General features: G+C 45.3%; 1 protein-coding gene across 2 annotated transcripts in view; it reads left to right on the top strand.

Moving 5' to 3' along the window:
* Positions 1-1254: 1254 nt before the first annotated feature.
* Positions 1255-21591, top strand: part of Osbp2 (oxysterol binding protein 2) — a 227059-nt gene continuing 206722 nt past the window's right edge. For both annotated transcript variants that reach the window (XM_029567336.1, XM_008841038.3), the window contains exon 1: positions 1255-1912. In XM_029567336.1, the coding sequence (XP_029423196.1) occupies positions 1275-1912 (638 nt within the window). In that variant the 5' untranslated portion in view covers positions 1255-1274. The remainder of the gene's footprint in view (positions 1913-21591) is intronic.

Below are 21591 nucleotides of genomic sequence, written 5' to 3'. Positions count from 1 at the left end.
TCCCATGGGATGCTTTTAAAAGGATCTTATATGACTAGGCACGAAGTTAGACATTCACATTTTTGAAAGGGAGCACTTCATCCCAATTCTCAGTTGCTCACGAATCCCATTACCCCCTAGAGATAATCACTTTTCTTGGGGAGACTCAGCCCACTGAAGTCAGAGGGGCCATCATTGTACTTATGGACCGCCCACAACGAATGAAGTGCTCCTGTATTCCCGGTTTAGGGCAAAACCACAGGTAAGACCACCATTGAAGGACAAATGGTCTAGGCAGGGGGCTGTCACCATTAAAGATTGTGGGAACGCTTGCTCAGAATTTGTTTCACCTCCTGACTACAGGGCCTTCCAGTCTCCTTTTGATAGGCCCTGAACAGGCCATCCTGTCATAAGCAAAGATCAGGAACGGATATGTGGATAAGGGGAGTGTGAGGTGTGTGAGGATGACCCAAGCCATAGACTGAAGAGGTGTTCACTGGCAGGGGCTGGGCCCAACACATGACCTCCCCCACTTGTATTTCTGATCATTTGTAGTTACCATTAACGGCTCTCTAGAAAAGTGTACAAAAGCACAGCTACTGCGGAGGCTGACCGGGAGATATCCAGGAGGTCCAAGTTAAAGAACCCACTTTTAGATGTATTCATCGTACTAGAATGCTTGGTTTACAAAAACCCTTCCTATTCCTATGACTGAACCTAAAGGATGGCACTAGTTGCAGTGACGCGCCATGCCGTACATCTGATGGCCCAGGAGGCAGAGGCAGCGGTGGTGGCAGGAAAGACCCTCGAACAGGTAGATAATGGTGACATGCGGGGCAAGGGACATCCTCCGTTGGTAGCATCACCAGCCAGGCCCCTAGGCTTCGGGTGCGTCTGGTGGGGTTTGAGCGCCGCACCTGTGGTACCCGGAGACACCCCACTCGGGGCGAGGACGCAGGGCGGCGCACGAACAGAGCCGGGCTGGGAGCCCGCAGGCGCGGTCTTTTCATTCACCATTGTTCCCGCAGCGCCTGGCACCCGCTGGGCAGCAGGCAGAGATGGTGTCCTGGAGCACGCAGTCCCTCCGGCGTCGCCCGCCCAGTCGCCCAGCTCTCGGCTCACAGGTGTTTCCAGGGGGCCTTCAGGAGAGCCAGAGGACCTGCGTGCGCCCCCTCCCCGAGTCCCGCTCACGTGAGGGCCCCGCCGGGTCAGGCCCCGCCCCTCCCGGGTCATGCCCCGCCCCCACCTCGCCCCGCCCCCACTCCGCGGTCGGCCGCGCTAGGCTCCGTGGCTCTATGGGGAAAGCGGCCGCTCTGAGCCGAGGCGGTGGCTGCGGCGGCCGGTCCCGCGGGCTCTCGTCGCTGTTCACGGTTGTACCCTGCCTGTCCTGCCACACGGCGACGCCAGGCATGAGCTCTTCCACGCCCGGTTCCGGCCCGGAGCCCAAGCCCCAGCCCCAGCCAGTGCGGCCACCTGAGCGGGAGTTGCTGTCACAACAGGTGTGGAAGCCAGTTTTCGAGCCGCTGCCGAGATCCGAACCCGGGTCGCAAACGAAGTCTGTGCCAAGGACAGGGGCTGGGCAGAGATCGGAACTCCAGGGGTCGCTCCTGGGGTCAGAGGCGGGCCCAAGTGTAGGGGCTACACTCTTCAGCTATGCCATACCTGAGCAGCCGATCCCCTTGGGGTCCATAGTGCCTCTGGTCAAGCCTGAGTCCAGGTCGGTGCCAAAGCCCCCGTCCCTTCCGCGATCGGGACAGGCGAAGACGTCGTCTCCTGGCGGTCTAGCATCAGGGACTGGCACGAGCTCCGCTGAACCGATGGTCTCACTGCCTCTGGATAGCCACAAGGGCTGGCTCCTCAAGTGGACTAACTACCTGAAGGGCTACCAGCGCCGCTGGTTCGTGCTCGGCAATGGCCTGCTGTCCTACTACAGGTATGGAAACGCCGAGGTGGGACATCGAGACTGGAGGGTGGTGATGCTGCCCACATGGCGATGGCGGCGGGCCCCACCGTGGGGGGACACCACAATCTCACCAAGATGTTTGGAAGCATGGACTCGGGTAGAAGTAATACTTGTCCAACTGCCAAGCCTGGATGTAACCTGTGGACATGACCTATATCAAACTTGAGTTTAAGGGGTGAGTGGGGGGCCGTGTGGAGTGAGGGAGTGAACTAAGTCCTCCCTTCCACTCCTGTCAGCCAGAATCAACCCCACAAAACTCTTGCAGGTTCTGGTTCAGGAGCTAAAACCACTGTTAGGGATGGAGAGAGACAGAGCTTTCTGAGGTCAGGACCCACTCTTGAAGCACTGCTGTGCCCTCCTGAGGCAGTTACTCCATTTTCTGCATTTCTTGAAGCCTGCTAGTTGCCAGGCCTTGGGTTTGGGCCTAGCAGACCCACAGATGTATCAAATGCCTAGGTACTCTTCCGGAACCCTTGTTGGTGTGTTGTGGAGAACAGAAAGTATTATGCTGTTACCTTTTTCCGGTCCAGAAGTGGCCTGAATTTGAGGGCCCAGTGGTATAGCTACCCTGTCTTCCACTCTACTGGTTGAAACTGGTTGAAGAGGGGGAAGTTCCCCAAGGCTTCCTGTCCTCTCATTCTAGCTGTTATCTGGGCCCGTTTCCTGAGAGTTTAAGCATCAAGGTCTTAGGCCACTTTAGACAATAGTTCTCAAACCTGAGTGCACTTCCCAGATGGGCTTTGTTGAAACAATAGCTAGGTCTCCCACTGAGTCTCATGCAGTAGGCCAAGGGAGAGGGCCTGAGAGTCAACTCTCCTAAAAAGATCCTGAGTGAGGACAGTGATGGTGGTCCAGGATCACACTCTGAGAAACTCTGCTTCACTGTTGCAAACAGGAATTCCTGCCATGCGGTTTGCTGGAACTTGTGTCCCCATGCTCACTTCACTCTGCCAACAGCATCTTTTCAGGTCACTGCTACAGGGTTTATTCTGACCCTCCCAGCCTTTTTGGAGGCATACTTCACAGGATAGCCAGGTCTCTCATGTGGTTGAGAATTTGTGAGCTCTATGAGTTAAATGGTGACCCTCACTCCCAGGTGGGGAATTACTGGCTGTGTTTACTTCCTGGTGGAGGAGAAAGCCAAGATGTGTCCAAATGTGTACTCACATGGTATCTTGGTGTCCCTTGACTCAGTGGCACCATATATGTGACCCAGAGCAGTTGTCCTTAGAGTTAAGACACTGAGAAAAAGGAAATCCTTTTCCAAATGGTGTTTTTCTCTCTGTTCCCATATACTTTAGATACATAACTATTTTACCCAGACATGCAGTGACAAGGACCTTTAGTGGACCTCTAAATGTTGCTTCTTGCTTGAAGGCAAGGACATAACACATAGGACATGTCAGCTGTGGACCACATACTCCATTTTATGTTCCATCTCTCTAGCCATGGTGTGAGGTAGGTTCCAGTTTTTCCTTACTATAACATCTTGGCTCTCTGAGGCTTTAGAGAGGGACATAATTTTGTCATTTGGTTACCAGCTCAGAGATTCTTGCTCAGGCCTTTTAGACTCAGTCCTCTTCCTCAAGCTCAACTCTGAAAGATCATCTCTTCTAATGACTGGCTACCAAGGAGTGTGGTAGTGTTTTCCATGTCAGTTTCTGAAGTTGAGCAAGCAAGACTCACCTGTCTGTTCCACATTTGTCTTAATGCTTATTCACTCCTAAGCTCAGCTTCTGGTGGCACCTGCATGCTAAATGCTGCAGGTCAAGTAGAGTGCTGGAATGCCTAGACCTCCACAGAATAGGACCTTGCCTCAGGCTGGTTTGTTTATTCTCTTTAGAAGAGCAAAAGTGTCCCATTCTCTTTCCTTCCAATAGCCATGTAGAGACAGTTGGCTTTTGAAGGTAACCTCAAGAGTGCAGATTTTCTGGGTCATTAAGGAAAAGTTCTTACTGCTTGCTGATAAGGTTGTAGAGATAAATACTACTTTGGAGGGAAGAGGAGCAGGGAAGAAGTTTCACGTGTGTGTGTGTGTGTGTGTGTGTGTGTGTGTGTGTGTGTGTGTGTGTGTGTGTATGTGTGTGTGTGCGTGCGTAAATATTGTTAATATTTAACAGTCTAAATAACAGTCTAATTAATATTAAAATATTAATATATTAAATATTAATTAATAACAGTCTAATAACAGTCTAGTTCTGTAGCATCAATTTTGGATGTTTCTAGGTTCCAGGTGTGTATTGGGTGGAATGAATGTGTCCTGACATATACACACCCATGTGCCCTCATTCAGTTCCATGTGATGCCTGCTGGGAAGGGGAAACTAAGGCTGAAAGAATGAACTTTGGCAGCTTACCCAGTGGCACCCTGCTCACAGTGTGTGTCCCGATGGAGGTAAGCCTCTCTCTGCAGAGAATGCCCTTTGGAGGAGGAGAGGACTACCATTCTCTGCTCTCCGAGTTCTGCCGTCTGGAGAACATTTTAGTCTCCTCTGTGTACCTTCTGTATGTTTGATGCTGCTTTCCTATCTGCTAGTTTGTTGTTTCTGTTTTTTAAGACAGTCTTGTTATGTAGCCTAAGCTGGGATTATAGGTCTCTGCCACCATACCTGGCTTCCTGTCCCCACTTCTGAGCTGAATCCCATCTTTTAGTTCAAACATGGCCATCCTGCCAGCTGGCCCCAAGGACTTGCTATCCGTGATCCTGACAGCAGTGAGCGCCTTACACTGTGCTCCCTCTGTGTGCAGTGCTGTGCATGTGTGCTATCCCCTTAGCCCTCCTCACGTGCCTAGCTCTTAGTTTTCCATAGACACAAGATTCTAGTGCTTGTGAGCCAAAACAGAGTGGGGGAAAAAAGACCTTTTTATGTACAAATCTCTTTCCTTAAGGGCTGTGAAGGTCTAGGTCACATGCATGATGTGGCTGAGAAGAAATCAGAGCCCTTTCTCTTGCTAGCTTCCCTTTTGGACAGACCATTCTCAGTCTTAAAAAAAAATCCTAACTGCTGGGTATGATGATGCATGCCTTTAATTCCAGTACTTGGGAGGCAGAGGCAAGCAGATTTCTGTGAGTTCCAGGCTAGCCGGGGCTATATAGTGAGACTGTCTCAAAGAAAGATTTCTAACTAAGACTGGTGGTTGGAGAAAATGTGGGCACCTTTCTTTCTTTTTTAGAATAACAAAATTATTTTGCTAAAACCCAAGGTTTACAGAAGTTTCCAAACAAGTCATACAAAATGGTCATAAGCTTTCTTTTAGTTTGTTTGTTTGAAGTAGGAAAAATATACTGAACAGCAAGTCACATGTTATGAGTGAGGGCTGTGATGTTTGTTTAATGTTCTCACATTAGTTCAAACAATCAACCCTGCCCCTCTATGGCATTTAAATAAAGTTAAATTTGGCTAGAAAGCACTTTTTTTTTTTTTGGCTTTTTGAGACAGGGTCTCCCTGTAGTTCCAGCTGGCCTGGAACTGAATGCAAACCAGATTGGCCTTGAACTCACAGAGACACACCTGCCTTTGCCTCCCAAGTGCTGGGATGAAAGGAGTATATCACCACACCCACCTTAGAGAGTATATTCTAAAGAGCTTGTTAGCTACTTTTCATTAATGCATTAATACAATCAGAACCCCATATAAACAAAAGGGGAGGAGTTCATAAAATCAAAATAAAACTAAGTTCCCCCTAAAAAATATAAAATAAAAACACCCATACCCCTGCAGTGAACCCTGACAAGTACCTTTATTCTTCTTAGTGCTTTGTACGTAAATAATGGTGGAGAAACAAATCAAAGCTGGGGGCCACTGCTTTTCAGTGTTTCACAGCAATCCAGAAGGTGGTCTAGCCTCTGCTCATGCCTTATAATAGGAAATCAGGACAAGTCTCAGTTGCTAATGTTCATTTCATCACCAAAGATGAAGATGCCTGAGCTTGTATTGTATAACGTTGCTAAGACTGTGTCTATTAAATGAAAACAAAAAAGAAAGAAGTCTCGGCAGAACAGAAGTGACACACACTTGATCGACTTAAATATTATTCACGTTGTATAGCCTAGTGCATGCTCTTGCTGCTCCCATGGTTTGGGCTTCTTGGGTTTCCATTGCTCCACTCCATCATTTGCAAATGAATCATCCTGAAAGAGTGCTCAACCAAGCCCAGATGAATAGCAGACCTGTGTAGGTCCACAGGGCTGGGGACCACTTCTCTTTCAAAATACCTAAACTTAGCTACATTCCCAACTTAGCTACATTAATATGATAAACTGTAATCACAACATAGTCTTGAGCTGCTGCTGTTGGGTATTCTTGGAGGAACAGTTCAAGTTTAAAAGTCCCTCCCTCAAGGAGAGAATCTTGGGGATCAGCAGTCACCATGCAAAAATGGTGGGTGCTGCTCTCCTCTGGTTCTGCTTTGGTGCTAGGAACTGGTTCTACCCCAGATGTTGGCTTTCCCTATGGTCCTGTGGGCAGCCTAGCCAGCTTGTCAGATCTGAGTTCAGTCTTTGCTCCTGTCTCAAGCTCCACTCACTTCACACTCCATTCACCACCAATCTCATGTCTCCACCATCCCATCCTGTCTTCTGGCCTCCACCTTCCCAAGCATGATCACCATTTCCTTTCTTTTTTCTTTCTTTCTTTTTTTTTTTTTTTTTCGTCTTTTTTGAGACAGGATCTCCCTGTAGCCCCAGCTGTCCTGGAACTCGCTATGTAGACCAGGCTGGCCTCGAACTCACAGAGATCCGCCTGCCTCTGCCTCCCAAGTGCTGGGATTAAAGGCATGCGCCACCACGCCCAGCCCTTTCTTTAGTTTTCACTTGGCTTTATCCCATCTACATGCATTCTTTAAAAACCTATATTTTAAATCTTTTTTTTTTTACTTTATAAGAAGGGTGCGTGTGTGTATATATATATTAATATATAGGAATTTCTGGATAGTTATTTTTTTTCATTTATTTATCGTGTGTGTGTACATGCATGTGTACCCTGGCATGTGTATAGCGGTCAAAGGACAACTTGTAGGAGTTGAATCTTTCCTTTCTCAGGTGGGTTTTGGAAATCAATCTTAGTTCATCAGGTTTGGCAGGAAGCACACTTATCTATTGAGCCATCTCACTGGCCAGACTTATTTTTATTTTTTGTGGTGCTGGGACTCAAACCCAGAGTCTTCCATATGTTAAGCAGGCATTCTACCAGTAAGTTATACCTCCAGCTCTCATGGGACTTAGTTTGACTGTTATATGAAGTTCAGACTGTGACTGTAACACTTTTTATTTATGTGTTTTCCTACAAAAATTATTGTACATGTATAAGAATTTCTCTTGGGTTGGATAGATGTGCACTTTTACCATATGTAATGCTAAACTGTCTCTCAAAGCTTTATACCACTTTATTCTCCCATGGGTAATGAATCAGGTTCTGTGGCTATCCTGTGCAGCAGTTGGTATTGGTATCAATAGTTTTTCCAATCAAATGGGTATACCATGGTATCTCATAACAATCTTGATCTCTGCCTCTCTTTCTCTCAGGTTTATTTTTATTTTATGTGAGTGTTTGCCTCCATGTATGTATGTGTACCAGTTGTGTGCCTGGTGCACATGGAAGCCAGAAGAAGGCAGTGGATCCCTTGAAACTGGAGTTATAGACAGTTATGAGCTGCCATGTGGCTGCTGGGAACCCTATGCAAAGTAACTGCAAGTGTTCTTCTAAGCCATCTCTCCAGCCCTTTGACCTGCATTTCAGCTTCCATCATTTTTTCTGTCTTTTGTTTTGAGACAGGGTCTCCCTGTAGCCCCAGCTGTCCTGGAACTCACTATGTAGACCAGGTTGGTCTTGAACTCACAGAGATCTGCCTGCTTCTACCTCCTGAGTGCTGGGATTAAAAGTATGTGCCACCAAGCCCAGCCAGCTTCCATCATTTTTACCTTAGTAGAAATAGCGAAGGTTTGAACAGAGTTTGTCTTTTAGGTACGGCTTCTTCAGGCACAGCTGCCCTGGATTGTGTTGGAGAAGCTCATAGAATTTCTTAAGCTTATTCAAGGGAAGCAGTGCATAGTGTCAACAGATGGTAGGGACATTCCCATTATCAGGAGTATAAAAGTGCTCTCTGTAAATACTGTCACATATAAACAGTATTTCTGGGAGGTCTGAGTTTCTGTTAGCAGATTTTTACTTCTTTCTAACAATGTGCTAGGATATAAATAAGAGGGACGATAAGGTTGTTTTGTTTTGTTTTGTTTTGTCTTTTTGAGACAGGGTTTCTCTGTAGCCCCAGCTGTCCTGGAACTCACTATGTGGACCAGGCTGGCTCCGAACTCACAAAGATCCGCCTGCCTCTGCCTCCCAAGTGCTGTGATTAAAGGCGTGTGTCACCATGCCCAGCTGACGAAAAGGTTTTTATTCCATCGCCTGACACTCTTAATTATATGTCTATTCAGACACCACCCAGGAGAATGTAGTTTTGTATTTTGTTATTGCTGTTAGTTCCTATTTTAAGCATTTCATTCCCAGTTCTTGTCTCACACAGAACATTTAATTACATAAAATTAGGGAAGAATTGATAAATTATACAGATTTTTCAAAGGTATTGGCCTCAGCAAGTCTTTATGGAGAAAATGTTCCCAGTATAATCTTTATCCACATTAACAACGAATGGATTGGGTAAGGTAGAATTCTGCTTTGTTTGCCAGTTACTTCTATGACAACATTATAAATGGCATTTGTTTCTCTGGGTGATTTCAGACAGAAACATTTTTGAAAATGTGTTTATTGTCTATACTGTCTAAGCTTAGTAATGGCTAAGCCAGTTAACAATGAGGAGCTCAAAAAATTAGCCTAGTTTTTTTTTTTTTTTTTTTTTTTTGGTCTTTTTGAGACTGGGTCTCCCTGTAGCCACAGTTGGCCTAGATTCACTATGTAGACCAGGCTGGCTGTGAACTCACAGAGATCTTCCTACTTCTGCATCCAGAGTGCTGGAATTAAAGGCATGCACCACCACGCCTGGTTTGTAGTCTAGATTTTTAAGCAAGAAGACTGCAGTCAAGTGAAAGTAAAATTTAAAATCCCATGACTGAAGAAGACCATCACAGGTTTGATAACTTGGGCCCATTTCAGAGTAGGGACAAGGTAGCAAAAGGTGGTTCAAAGCATCCTGGCCTCCCGATGGGCTTTGTGTCCACTTATTCCTCCAGGGAGCTCAACTCTCCAAAGCCAACTCTTGCGGTGACTGGGCACCAAGAAAAGCATGGTGTTTTCATATCACCTTCAATAATGATAAAGGATGGAGAAGCAGAAGAACCATCCATGGCAAAATGTCTCTGCGAATGTGAGGAGGAGCCTACATGCCTGTGGGTTAAAACAATCTGCCCCTATAGGAGGTAGCCCAATTCTATTGGATTCAGCTTTAATTTGAAATATTCAGAATTTCATACTAGTAGAGTTTCAGGAGCCTGGAAAGGAATGCACAGATATGTGGGCATGACAATCATTGTGTGTGCTCATTTGCTTGAAGTGCTTTTGTTTAATATTTAGCATAGGGTTGTTGCAAAAAAAAAAAAAGTGATAAATGGTCTAAGAGGGTTTTGGAGGAAAAGCATGCATGCCAGCATTTTTAGCAAGTTCTGGTGACATGAATTGTAATTTTCCCCATGAAACCTCCTCCTCCTCCTGACTTTCCTCTTTCTATGAATAGCTGAAAATCTGAGTCATGCTTGTTGCCTCCTCCCTCCCCATCTCACATCAGATGGAATTTCCAAACCTCTTTCTTTCTCCTAATCCCTCCTTTTCCACCCTGATGCCACATCATCCTAACAGTCTGCCTTTTGCATAACTAATGCCCCAGCTCCCAGCTGTCCTGTCAGTTCATCTCTCCTGGGCTGCTAGTTCCCTACCCCAGGGGTCTTGGGATGGGGTCCTGTGAGTAAGTATATCATTGCATTCCTGATGCCTCTGTTTGAAATACCTGTAGTGGCTTCTGATACCTCCAAAGACCTGGCAGTTCTCTAAGAATTTGTGGGTGGTGTCTGTGGGCATCTCTATAGACCACTCTGTGTCAAAAGGACACCATGGCCAAGTTCAGCATCTTCTTTCTAGCATGGTGCTTTGCCACCATAGATGATGCTCTCTATAGCTTAGTCTATGAATGGATGAGTGAGCAAAACAAACGAGAGTTGCCTGTGAATTTATGGGCTTTCAAAAAGTCAAGCATGTTTCTTAATATGTCTTCAATTTCAAAACCTTGTTTGCTGAAATAAGATTGGGCAGGTGAATTGGAGAATGCAGGCTTAACCCAGGAGTGCCAGAAAAGTGACAAGAAATATGAATCCTGTTGACAGGTTTAAAAATGTTGCAACGGGCTATTCAGTGAACCTGTACCTTATTTTTTTTTTTTTGTGGTTCATTTTTGTTTTTCAAAGATCTTTTATTTATTTATTTATTTATTTATTTATTTATTTATTTATTTATTTATTTATTTATTTATGTGTGTGTATGTGTAAGTGTAAAAGTGTCCATGGAAGCCAGAAGATGGCATTGGATCCCCTGGAAATGGAGTTGCAGGCAGTTGTGAGCCCGATTTGGGTGCTGGGAACTCTAAACTCTGGTCCTCTGCAAGAGCAACAAGTGTTTTTAACTGATGAGCCATCTCTTCAGACCCTAGTTCATGAGCTTATAGCTCTTTTAACTAAGTCTGCATGCTTGTTGACCTTCTGCGTGTTACATATGCAAGACCCTGTGGGAAGCAGATCATGGGTGAAAGATGAGGCCTTCATCTTCCAATATTAGAGCCTATTGGATAATAAGACCTTGCTTCCATCTGCCAGGTCTTCAGGCCCTAGAGTAATTCCAGTTCACAGTTTCAGTGAAGGAGTGTGGCTTTACCATCCTTTGTATGGAAGAAGAAGTGAATGCTCCAAAAGAACCCCCCCAAAGCCAGGTGTGGTGGTGCACGCCTTTAATCCCAGCACTTGGGAGGCAGAGGCAGGCAGATCTCTGTGAGTTCAAGGCCAGCCTGGTCTACACAGTGAGTTCCAGGACAGCTGGGACTACAGAGGGACCCTGTCTCAAAAAAGACCAAAAAAAAAAAAAAAAAAAAGTGAATGCTCATGGATGGCACCAGAACTCAACCACTAGCTCCCCCGCCCCCATCCTCACTGGGCTCTTGGGTCCAAGTCTAACACCAGGTTTGATGAATTGCTAAGACTCATGAGACACAGTGTACAATTATAATAAAACTATGCACTAAAGGGATGCAAATGGCATAATCAGAAAAGAAAGGGAAAGGAGGCATAGGGCAAATCCAGGGGAAATGCATACCCACAGTGCAGGCTCCCAGGGATCTTCTCTCAGTGGAATCACACAAGACGTCCAATTCTCCAGCAACACACTGTGACAGCACATGTGAAACACTGCCAACCCAGGAGGCTCATTTCTCAACCCAGGGTCTTTGTTGTGGGCTGATCATATGGATGCCCACTGCTTCACATGCGCCCAAATTCCAGACATCCAGGAGAGCAGATATTCAACATGCTTCACATTGTGTAAACAGCTTGGGCACCACAAGCCACCATTATCAGTAAGAGAGTGGTGGGAACCCTCCCCAAATCAAAGCTCCCAGACTCCAGTCAATAGCCAATCTTGAAAGCAGGCTTTTCTAAGGATGATCAGCCTCAAGCATGTGTGACAGTCCTTTCTGCACAGGTGTGGATTTCCTCCTCCCTGAAGATCTCAGTGATATCAGGCCATGGTGAGGGCTGACCTTCACACTGGTCCAAGGGCAGTGAATGCTTCCTCTTGGTTTTGAACAATGGGATATCCTTTTGTTTCCAACCGTACCAGCCTTGGTTCACATGGTCTGTAATGCTGTGTGTCAGGAGCTCTCTCTGTGGCACCTCTGGCCACACATACACACACACACACACACACACACACACACACGCACACACACGTGTATATGTGTGTGTGTGTGTGTGTGTGTATTTTAAGTTTTGCGTTTAGTGTGTATGCTCTCTCAGAGAACTGGGTATTCTTGTATGTGGCTTTTAGTCTTACCATAATCTTTTAGGAAATAGTTTGCAAACTATCTCAATAAAGAAAGAAAGGCCTGTGACCCAGATGTGGTGCTGCATCCCTGTGATCTAAGCACTTAGGAAGTGGAGTTCAAGACAAGGCCTAGGAAACACAGTGAGACTGTCTCCCCCCAAGAAACCAAGGAAGGAAGAAAGAGAGGAAAGGAGGTAGGGAAAGAGAGGGAATGAAAGAGAGGAAAAGGAAAAAGGAAGGGAGGCCCATGTACATAGTATGAGGTTCTTTAGAACCAGATAAATATCTGTTTATTCAAGCAGAAAGAAAGGCAGGGAAAATGTACCTGTGTCCTGGACTATGTTGGAAACTGACAGGTGGGAAGGAGATGGTGGGAAACACGCTTGAACAAAATTGAATCGGCAGCTTGACGTGTGCTAAATCACACAGGAGGTGTCACCACACAGTGGTTTCAAGAGGCTCCTTTCATGATTACACCCAGGGAGTAAAGGGTGGGTAAGTTCTGGAGCCACTCTGGGTGCTACAGGCCTTTTTCTTTTATAGCCAATGCCTTCCCTAGTTTTTAAGAGTTCTGTGAGCTCTGATTACTTTGCTTCTCCTGGATTCTCATTACCTGCCCAGCCACAGTTCTGCACATTTTGTATCACTTGATAGTGTTGACTCATACCATTTGGTCTGCATTGCTGGGCTTTTGCCTGAGAACAAGAGAGGGGTATTGTAGACTTGGATGGAGGCACTGCTACATTATGTTGACCTGTGATGGAACTGTGGGTGCTGCTCTAATGTGATGTGTGGCTTCCCTGGGTTCACCAGGTGCATTCCTGGTCCTGGGTGCAGCACTTGGCTGCCCTTGCAAGCCGGGTCCCTGCCTCCCTTTCTCTTGTCTCTCCATTCCCCTGACCTTGACTTTTTGGACCTGACTTGCCCCACTCCCTCTCCAAAGCCATGTGCCTTCTAGTCTTCCTCTAGCATCTTCATAGCAGCCATTCCCTATGATAGAAGAGTCTCGGTCTTTGATGCCAAAATCCTGACTTGGCAACTTAGTGGACTCTAATTTCTGAGAAATGATTTTTTTTTGTCTTTTTTGAGACAGGGTCTCCTTGTAGCCCCAGCTATTGTGGAACTCACTATGTAGACCAGGCTGGCCTCAAACTCACAAAGATCCACCTGCCTCTGCCTCCCAAGTGCTGGGATTAAAGGCATGCACCACCACACCCGGTGAGAAATGCTTTTATAGAAGACATACTTCTATAAAAGCTGTGAGTGAGCTTAGCAGTAGAATGTGTGCTTAGCTTGTGTGAAGCCCTGGATTCAATCACCAGCATATAAAAGCAAGCAAGCAAGCAAGCAAGCAAGCAAAAAAAAATGCTTTGTAATATAAATCTCTTTCATGCTGTAAAGAGCTGACAATCAGGGGCTGGGCAGATAGGTAGATGGCTCAGTCGGTAAAATGCTTGTTGCATAAGCATGAGGACCTGAATTTGATTCCCAGAATGTGAAAAAGAAATCTGGACATGGTGGCACAGGCTTATAATTCTAGCAGTGGGAGTGGGAGGGGGCAGAGAGAGGCTGATCCCTAGGGCTCATCGGCCAGCCAGCCTAGCCTGCTTGGTAAACTCTAGATCAACCCATGAGAGAGGCTGTTGTCTCAAAAACTAGGTGCCTGAGGAGTGACACCCAAGGTTGACCTTTGACCTCTACACACATGTGCATGTACATGCATATGTACCTCTATATATGTGTACCCACACACACCCACACACACAGAGAGAGAGAGAGAGAGAGAGAGAGAGAGAGAGAGAGAGAGAGAGAGACTCAACATGCAACATGCAGCCTGGACCATTGTACTATGCTAGGGGAAGTCACTGGGAAACTGGGGTGACCACAGTAGCAACATGAGCCCAGCTTTTCAGTCCCTCTCCTTAGGCTTAGCGTGAGTTAAGGATGGATAAGTGTAATAAGAGCTGGCTGTGTTCATTTATGTTTAAAATTTGTTGTCATGAAGGAATTCAGATACTGACTTCTGGATTAATCATTTTTTTAAAAAAAGATCTCAGCTCTTCTTCCTATCATTTTGACGTTAATCCCAAATATACTTCACCTATGTTTCAGTATATATTTCCAAAGGATAAGGGTTTCATAAAACCATCCACAGTATCATTGTTGCATCTAAAACAAGTGAACATTTTTTATTCTTTATGATCATCAAATATCTAGTCAGTTTACAATGCAAAAGTCTCAAAAGTCGTAATTGTTTTAGGTGTTTTTTTGCTGACACATTTATTCGTATTAGAGTGCAAATAAGGTCTACCCAATAGTGTCTTTGCTGTCTAACTCAAAAGACGCTCCCGGTTCTTGTCCCAGCTCTGGAGTCAGACATTTCTCCAGAGGGCCTCCTTTCTTTTTGGTAGGAATGGTATTCTGAGATCATAATCTGAGTGCCACTGAGATTGTTTCTAGGTCTTTTTAGTCCCCAGAACTAGGAAATACAAATATACATGTACACATATACCTGTATATGATTTGTAATAAAAATTAGAATATATTTGTTTTATTTGGAACTAGGAGATATATTTGTGTAATGGTTCTTTAATACATACATATATATTATATGTATACACACATATAGAGATGACCCCCAACTTAAGATGTTCAGCTTATGATTTTTAACTTCACAGTGGTGAGAAACTGACAGTATTCAGTACAATCCATACTTTGACCTCAGAACTCAGAAGACAGAGGCAGAGAGGTTGTAGTTTTGAGGCTAGCCTGAGCTACACTGAGGTTCGGCAATGCAAGCCTGAGCTACACCTAGGGTCAGCAATGCAGTTCACTGGTAGAGCACTTGCCCAGCATAACAAGGCCCTGGGTTCCATCCCAGCACTGAAATATAAACAAACAACAACAAAAATACTGAGATTTTGATCATTTCCTGGATTTTGTAAAACGCTGTACAAACTTTCCATGATACTTTGGCAGCAGCGATGAGCCACACCACCCAGTCTGCTGCGCCATCAGCAAGGGAAGAATACAGCATCTGCAGTGTGCTGTGGGGCTAAGCTGTGCTTAGTGAATTTTGGATATTTTTTGTTTGTGATGGGTTGATCAGGACATAACCCATTGCAAGCAGAAGAACATTTATATGAACAAATATGTAAATTTCTTAGTTTGGAAACAATACAACATCTGTGTTTGTTTTATTTAAAGATAAAATATATTCCAAGTTCATGCTGATAACTCTCAATTCAAATTCAAGGCCACAGTCTTCACCTGGCAGAGCTCGTTTTGTTTGTGTCCCATTATGTTGTTGAAGACCAGTGTGTGGTACACCTGGGGCTTCCTAGATGATGACATAGACCTGTGGAGGCCTGTTACAGAGACCCCCAAGGGCTCACTTGGGTAAACATGAATTATCTTTACCACTTGATTGTCATTCCAGCAAGGCTCTCACTCCAGATGGAGCCTTGGCCTCAAATGCCTTTCCCAGGGGTGCACATGTGATGTGAAAGGGAAACTGGTGAGCCAAAGGGAGACAAGGCAGGTGGGACCACAGGGGTAAGGATCTTCATAGAAGACAGAATTCCAGACCATTTTGGATCTCCTTTACCATATTTTCTGTTAAAAGAAAACCCTAGAAGCCAGGTGTGCTGGTGCATGCCTTTAATCCCAGCACTCGGGAAGCAGAGGCAGTCAGATTTCTGTGAGTTCCAGGCCAGCTGGGGCTACAGGGAAGACCCTGCCTCAAAAAGACCAAAAAATTAAAAAGAAAACCCTATAATAATAAACCAAAATATTGGTGATAAAGTAGCCTATGGATGAATCCAGTTGATCAGGAGAAAGCACCAGGACACAGATAAAACTCCATCAGAATAGATTTTACTAGCAAAGGAACACATGGGACAGATTCCCTTCTGGGCAGGGAAAATGTCTGCCTCGGGTTGTGAGCTGGGGTCTTTTTAAGGGAGAGGCTTCTGGGAGGATGCAGAAGGCGGGAAGATACATTTCTTTTTTAAAGTTGGGCAGAGGGAAGTGGTGGAGTGGGACTGTTAAAACCTGCCCTCTTTAGAGCTCAAAGGGGAAGCCTGCTGTGTTGGCCAAACAGTGGAGAAAAGTCTGCTTCTCTTGACTTCAAAGACCAGGGTGCTTATCAACTCAGTTCCCTTTTCTCAGGGGCTTGTGAGGCCCTGTTGGTGAGGGGACAGGGCTATCAGAACCTTAACATTCCAGCCTTTTGTGTTATAGGATAGGGGCCGCCATTGTTGTCTTGCTACTTCCTGCTGGACAGGGTCGACGGGGGCGGGGCTGGATTAGGGGTCGATCAGACAGTGGGGGTTCCCTCTTCGGGCATCTCAACAGGGTGCTCGATGGTTGACCAGTGCTCATATACATGTGGAGGAAAGGAAAGTAACAACTGATTAAAATTAGTACAAGAGTAAGAGTTAGTTTTTGGATTTTGGTCCTGAAAATATCTGAAGAGGCAAGGAGCAGTGGTTAGCACCAAGGTAATAGCTCTTTTTTTCTTTTTTCTTCTGCCAGGGCTGAACTGGAGAGTGATGGACTCAGGATTTGTTTTCAGGCATTTTGATAGCTGTTGGAGTGGCTAGAATCAGTGTCAGTTACTTCTCAAAGGTGTCTAGATAGGGAGAGAAAACAAATTTAGCAAACATTTAATTTTTTTAGGCTAGAGCAATAGTGGGTTGCCTCCCTTAGCTATAGGTGGGCACTACAGTATTGCAGACCAAGATTTGAAGTCTTACAACTGGTAGTGTTGTCTTATTAGGAACAAAATCATTGATGAGAGATAATTGTCTAACATAAGAACTTATGTCTAAATGTCTAAATGTATAATCCCTTGAACCCTTAAAATATACTGATGACTTTAATATTTGTCATACTTTTTTTTATACTTTCCTTTTGGGTGTTTAAGACCATACTGTTGGCCCAAATAAACCAATTGATTTTTACTCTTAAGGTTGTATGAGGATTTGGACCTCAAGGGTCACATGGGCTTGGTGGGAGCCCCTGGCACCTCAGGCTTTTCTTTTACCACTTGGAATTATGAGTGAGCTTTTTTCTCTAGGTTGCCCCGCCTCTAGTAGACTGGACACTGGTTCAGGCCCATCTTGTGGCATCTCCATGATCTCCCTGAACAAGAGGACAGGTGACTCTCCAAAGTTACAGGACATTTCGAGAAATGCGCCATAGCCCCTGGAACTTGTTTGACCTTGGAGGACCAGGAACAAAAATTGGTCCCTTTAAGTCCCTCTGACCATATTAATGTAGGTCTTAGAGTCTGGCTATTAAACATCCAACAAGGTTAGTTACACCAGTCTGGTACCTTAATTACCATGTGCTGTGTAGATAGAGCTTGGGCAACATCCTTAAATAAACCTTGACTAGACATCCTTAGAATGGTTGACTAAGCTACAGCCTTAGAAATTTTAAGATTATCTATATATCTATATCTATGCATTATCTATATATCTATTTATCTATATATAAAATCTTTGTCTGATTTTAAATTTATAGAAACAGTGGGTAGGTGTAGTGGGGAATGGCTGAGGTGGGGTTCAGAGGGAAGAATAGACATAGGGTCAGTAGAAAACTCATTCCTGGATCGGTGTTAAGGGAGGCATCCTCAAGATTTTTAATTTAAGAGACCCAATACTGGAGGCCTGGTACTTGCTGTGTTCCTTGGCCAGTTTTAATTTGGAAAGGTGAATCCAACCAGGTTGTCCCGAGAGGTTGGCTGCAGTCAGGGTAGACAGGATCACCAGGTGAGGACCAATGCGGCTGGAGGGTTTCCTTCACTCTTTTCTGTTGGGTGTGAACCCGCAGGTAGGCATGATCTCCAGGTTCAGGTGGGTGGTCAATTGGGCCTTTAGAAGCCTGGGGACTAATCTGGTCAGCATGTTCCCTGAGTAGTTTCCTTAGAAGGTTGAAGGCAGGTAAATAGTAGAGGGGAGGGATGCTGGAGGAACAGGTTGTCCTTGGCTAAAATTAGGGCCCTGGTGAGTGTCACAAGTTTGGCTTTTTGTGACGTGGTTCCAAGTGGTAGGGGTCCTGACTTGATGACATCTGTGAGAGATACTATGACCTGTGGGACACCACTGGGGTGAGAGTTAAACTTCTATCCATAAACCAAGTTAGGGTTGGGTTTGGTAGGGGATTTGGGGAAATTAGGGGATTGCAGTAGGAGAGTGAATGAGTGAGCAGTTCATTGGAAGGAGGTAGGAAGCTGAATTGAGAGGAGGGCAGGTGATGAACTTAGAGTGGTGCTGGAGAGGGGGAAGATTGTGGTGTGGAGAGGGAGTTTGAGTTGGAGAAAGGAGGGGAGCTGGGTTGGGCCCTGGAATGGAAGGCAAGGGAGAGTATAGCAAGGGGAGAGCATGGGAGGACTTGGCTGTGCCTCAGGCTGGGGAGCAGGAGGAGGGGGCTGGTCCTAATTGGAGGCAGTTCATTGGCTATGGCAGGATCAAAAGCTGAGGTGGAGGGGTAGGGAGGAGGAGGAGGGGCAGAGGCCCCTGGTGGGTTGGGATCCTGTGAAACTGTCATAGCCAGAAGAACCTGATGGGAAGAACATGGGACACAGAGGGAGGGATTAGCACAGAGATCAAAGAAAGCTTGGATGTATGGTAATTCAGACCATTTGTCTTTACGATGGCAGAGATTTTCTAAATCTCTCAAAATATTGAAGTTTAGATTTTGGTGTCTGGCCAAACAGAGTCATTATCTAACTTGTACTGAGGCCAGGCAGTGGTGTACAGGAACTTCAGGTATTTTGGCCTGATTGTGCCTGAAAGTCCTAGTTGTTTCAAGGATTTAAGAAAACAAGCAAGAGGTGTGAGACACTGAGACTCTGAGTGGGTGGTTCCTATAGCAACAAATTAAGTACAGAGTGAAGAGGAGATAGAGAAAGAACCAAGCAAGCAGGTAGGAGGTAGAGACAGAACCGAGCAGGCGGGAGACAAAGAAAATTTTCTCTCCATAGGGTGTGGAGGCAGGATCATGAGTCTGGGCAGGAAAGTACAGTGGACAAGGAAGAGAGACAGGGAGGGAGTAGGAGGAGAAGGGGTTTGGCATTGGTCACTCAAAATGAGAACGAGGAGAACCAGGCATCAAAAGAAAGTTTCCTTTTTTGTTGCGTGGGTTTGAGTTATTTTCAAGTTATTTCCAAGTCCCAGAAGGTGGTGTCCCACAATTAGATCATCAGGGAGAGGAAAGGCAGATCCTGTTCTGGACAGGAAGTAGTGCTGTGTGTTCCTATCTCTGGAAATAGCGTCCTATATTCAGAGAACAGAAGAGGTTTTCTGACACATGTGTGATTTTGAGGCAAGTGAGAGGACCAGAAAACCCTGCAATGAGAGCGTGGCGTGACCACACAGTAGATGGAGACAAAGTACAAGGAATGGGATGGGAGAAAAGTGGAAAAACGCAGTGAACCAGAAGAGAGGGGAGCTTGTGGAACAAGTTGATCTTGAGGTTTAGTAGAGGCTGAGGGAAGATGAGCCCCAGAAGGGTGGTGGTTTAGTAGAGGTTTAGTAGAGCTCCAGAAGGGCAGTAGAGGAGAGAGAGGGAGAGATAGGGAGAGAGGTACTTAAAATTAATTTATATATTTTAGTACCAGGAACCATGTTGTAGATTAAAGAGAGAATATTTTGGCTGAAAAAAATATTTTGGTGTTAATTTAACGTTTTTAGTTTGTATGAGATTTTAGTTAAAAAATTAATATGATACCAAGGAAATTAATTTTAAGAAACATAAATTTATGTTGACTGTATATACATATTTAGTTATGTAGTCTTTGTTGAGAATGTCATTGGTTTATAGACTAAAACACCTTTGAAGTAGACAAACAAAATGAATACTCCTTAAAACACCTTGAAAGCAAACTAAAAACAAAAATGGCATTTAATAAATAGGATTTTACCCAACCAGCTTAGATGTCGTTTTGTATAGGTAATTAGTGGTCTAAAGAAAGAGTTAAGTTTCCATATAGATTTGACATAGCATCTTTTTCCTTTTTAAGAGCTAAATAACTAAAGGAAGTTAATAAAACCTTGTATAAATCTGAGGAGACAGGAAAGACAAAAGGAAACATTAACAGAGTAGGTTAAGAATAAATAAAGTCTCAATAGTACTGAAAATAATTCCATTAGCTAGTTTCATTATAGACAGTAATACCCTCTGTTTAAATTAATTTACACCTTAGCTGTTCTCAACTGCATAGTGCCTTTACTCTTAGGCTGTTTTGTTGTTCACCTTCTCCTTAACACAGGATCAGGTGGGCAGCCTGAACCTGGAAAAGCCTTGGAGAACACATCTTGAGATAATAGGCTTGAGCCTGAAGTGGGAGGGCCAATCCCATCTCCAGAGTCAGCGTCTCAGTGAGCTCAAAGAGCACGTGACAATTTACCAATATAATTAATATTACGCTCTTGGGGTGAGTCTATCGCACAGCCCTCTGCGCCTTGACTCCCCTGGCCTCATTCGCCCTTCCATCTCCCCTGCTGTTCTCTGCTCCTGGTTTGGGCCCTGCACCATTCCTGGTCTTGGGTCCCCAGACACCTGGGGAACCGGTGCTGCTTCCTGATCCTTTTTGTCCAGGCCAGCTTGGTGCCGCCCTGGGGCTAAATTGGATCAAGGAAGAAATCATGAAAGAAATTTAAAAATTCCTAGAAGTGAGTGAAAATGAAAACATACCTGTTATAGGTAGGAGTTTGCAAAAAAAATCACCAGCCCCACTTTAAGAAAAGTAGGAAAGTAAATTTTACTTTTCGACTGGCCGGGCTGTCTATCTCGGGAGTAGAAGCAGCCCTGATGATTGTCAGGTCAGAGTTTTTATAGGATTACAGAAATATTATTCAAACAGGACACTTGTGAACCAGTCAGGTTTGTACAACATAGCAGAACTTTGAATCTATTAACAATCAATCATTATACAGACAAGTGATACAGTCATATAGATTGGCAATCAACTTTGTACTGCTTCTGGACCTGGCCCCGCCCTTACCTCTCTCTGCTTCCCTGGACCTGCACCACTGCCTAACTCTCCTAGCCCGATAGCCTGCTCTCCTACCCTCAGGGCTCTCTTGGGGTAAGTCTATCGTGGAGCGCTCCGCGCCTTGACTCCCCGGCCTCATTCACCCTTCCATCTCCCCCACTGTTCTCTACTCCTAGCTTGGGCCCTGCGCCATTCCTAGTCTTGGGTCCCCAGACACCTGGGGAACCAATACTGCTTCCTGATCTTTTTCACCCAGACCAACTTAGTGCCGTCCTTGGGCCCCAGGAGCACTGCTTCTGGACCTGGCCCTTCCCTCACCTCCCTCTACTTCCCTAGTCCTGGAATACCTGCTAGCCTCTTTCTGGGGCTGACAGCCCTTTGGAGCTCCGAGGCTTACCTTTCCTCTCCCTGATCCTTTGCATCCAGTACAACCCAGCTACTCAATCCACTCCCTAGGAAATCTTGGGGCTTCTTCCCACCCCATCTGCCTTTGCATCCCTGCATGGCATGGCCACGGCCAGGATCTCAGGTCAGTCCAACACCCAAGTTCCTGAGGCCAAAATTCATCCTTAGAAGATTCCAGACTTAAGGAGAAAGTCTGAAAACTTCTGA

Source organism: Nannospalax galili, unplaced genomic scaffold (assembly GCF_000622305.1).
Source record: "Nannospalax galili isolate Female #2095 unplaced genomic scaffold, S.galili_v1.0 scaffold259, whole genome shotgun sequence".
Taxonomy (NCBI): domain Eukaryota; kingdom Metazoa; phylum Chordata; class Mammalia; order Rodentia; family Spalacidae; genus Nannospalax; species Nannospalax galili.
This window is presented reverse-complemented; position numbering and strand designations above follow the sequence as displayed.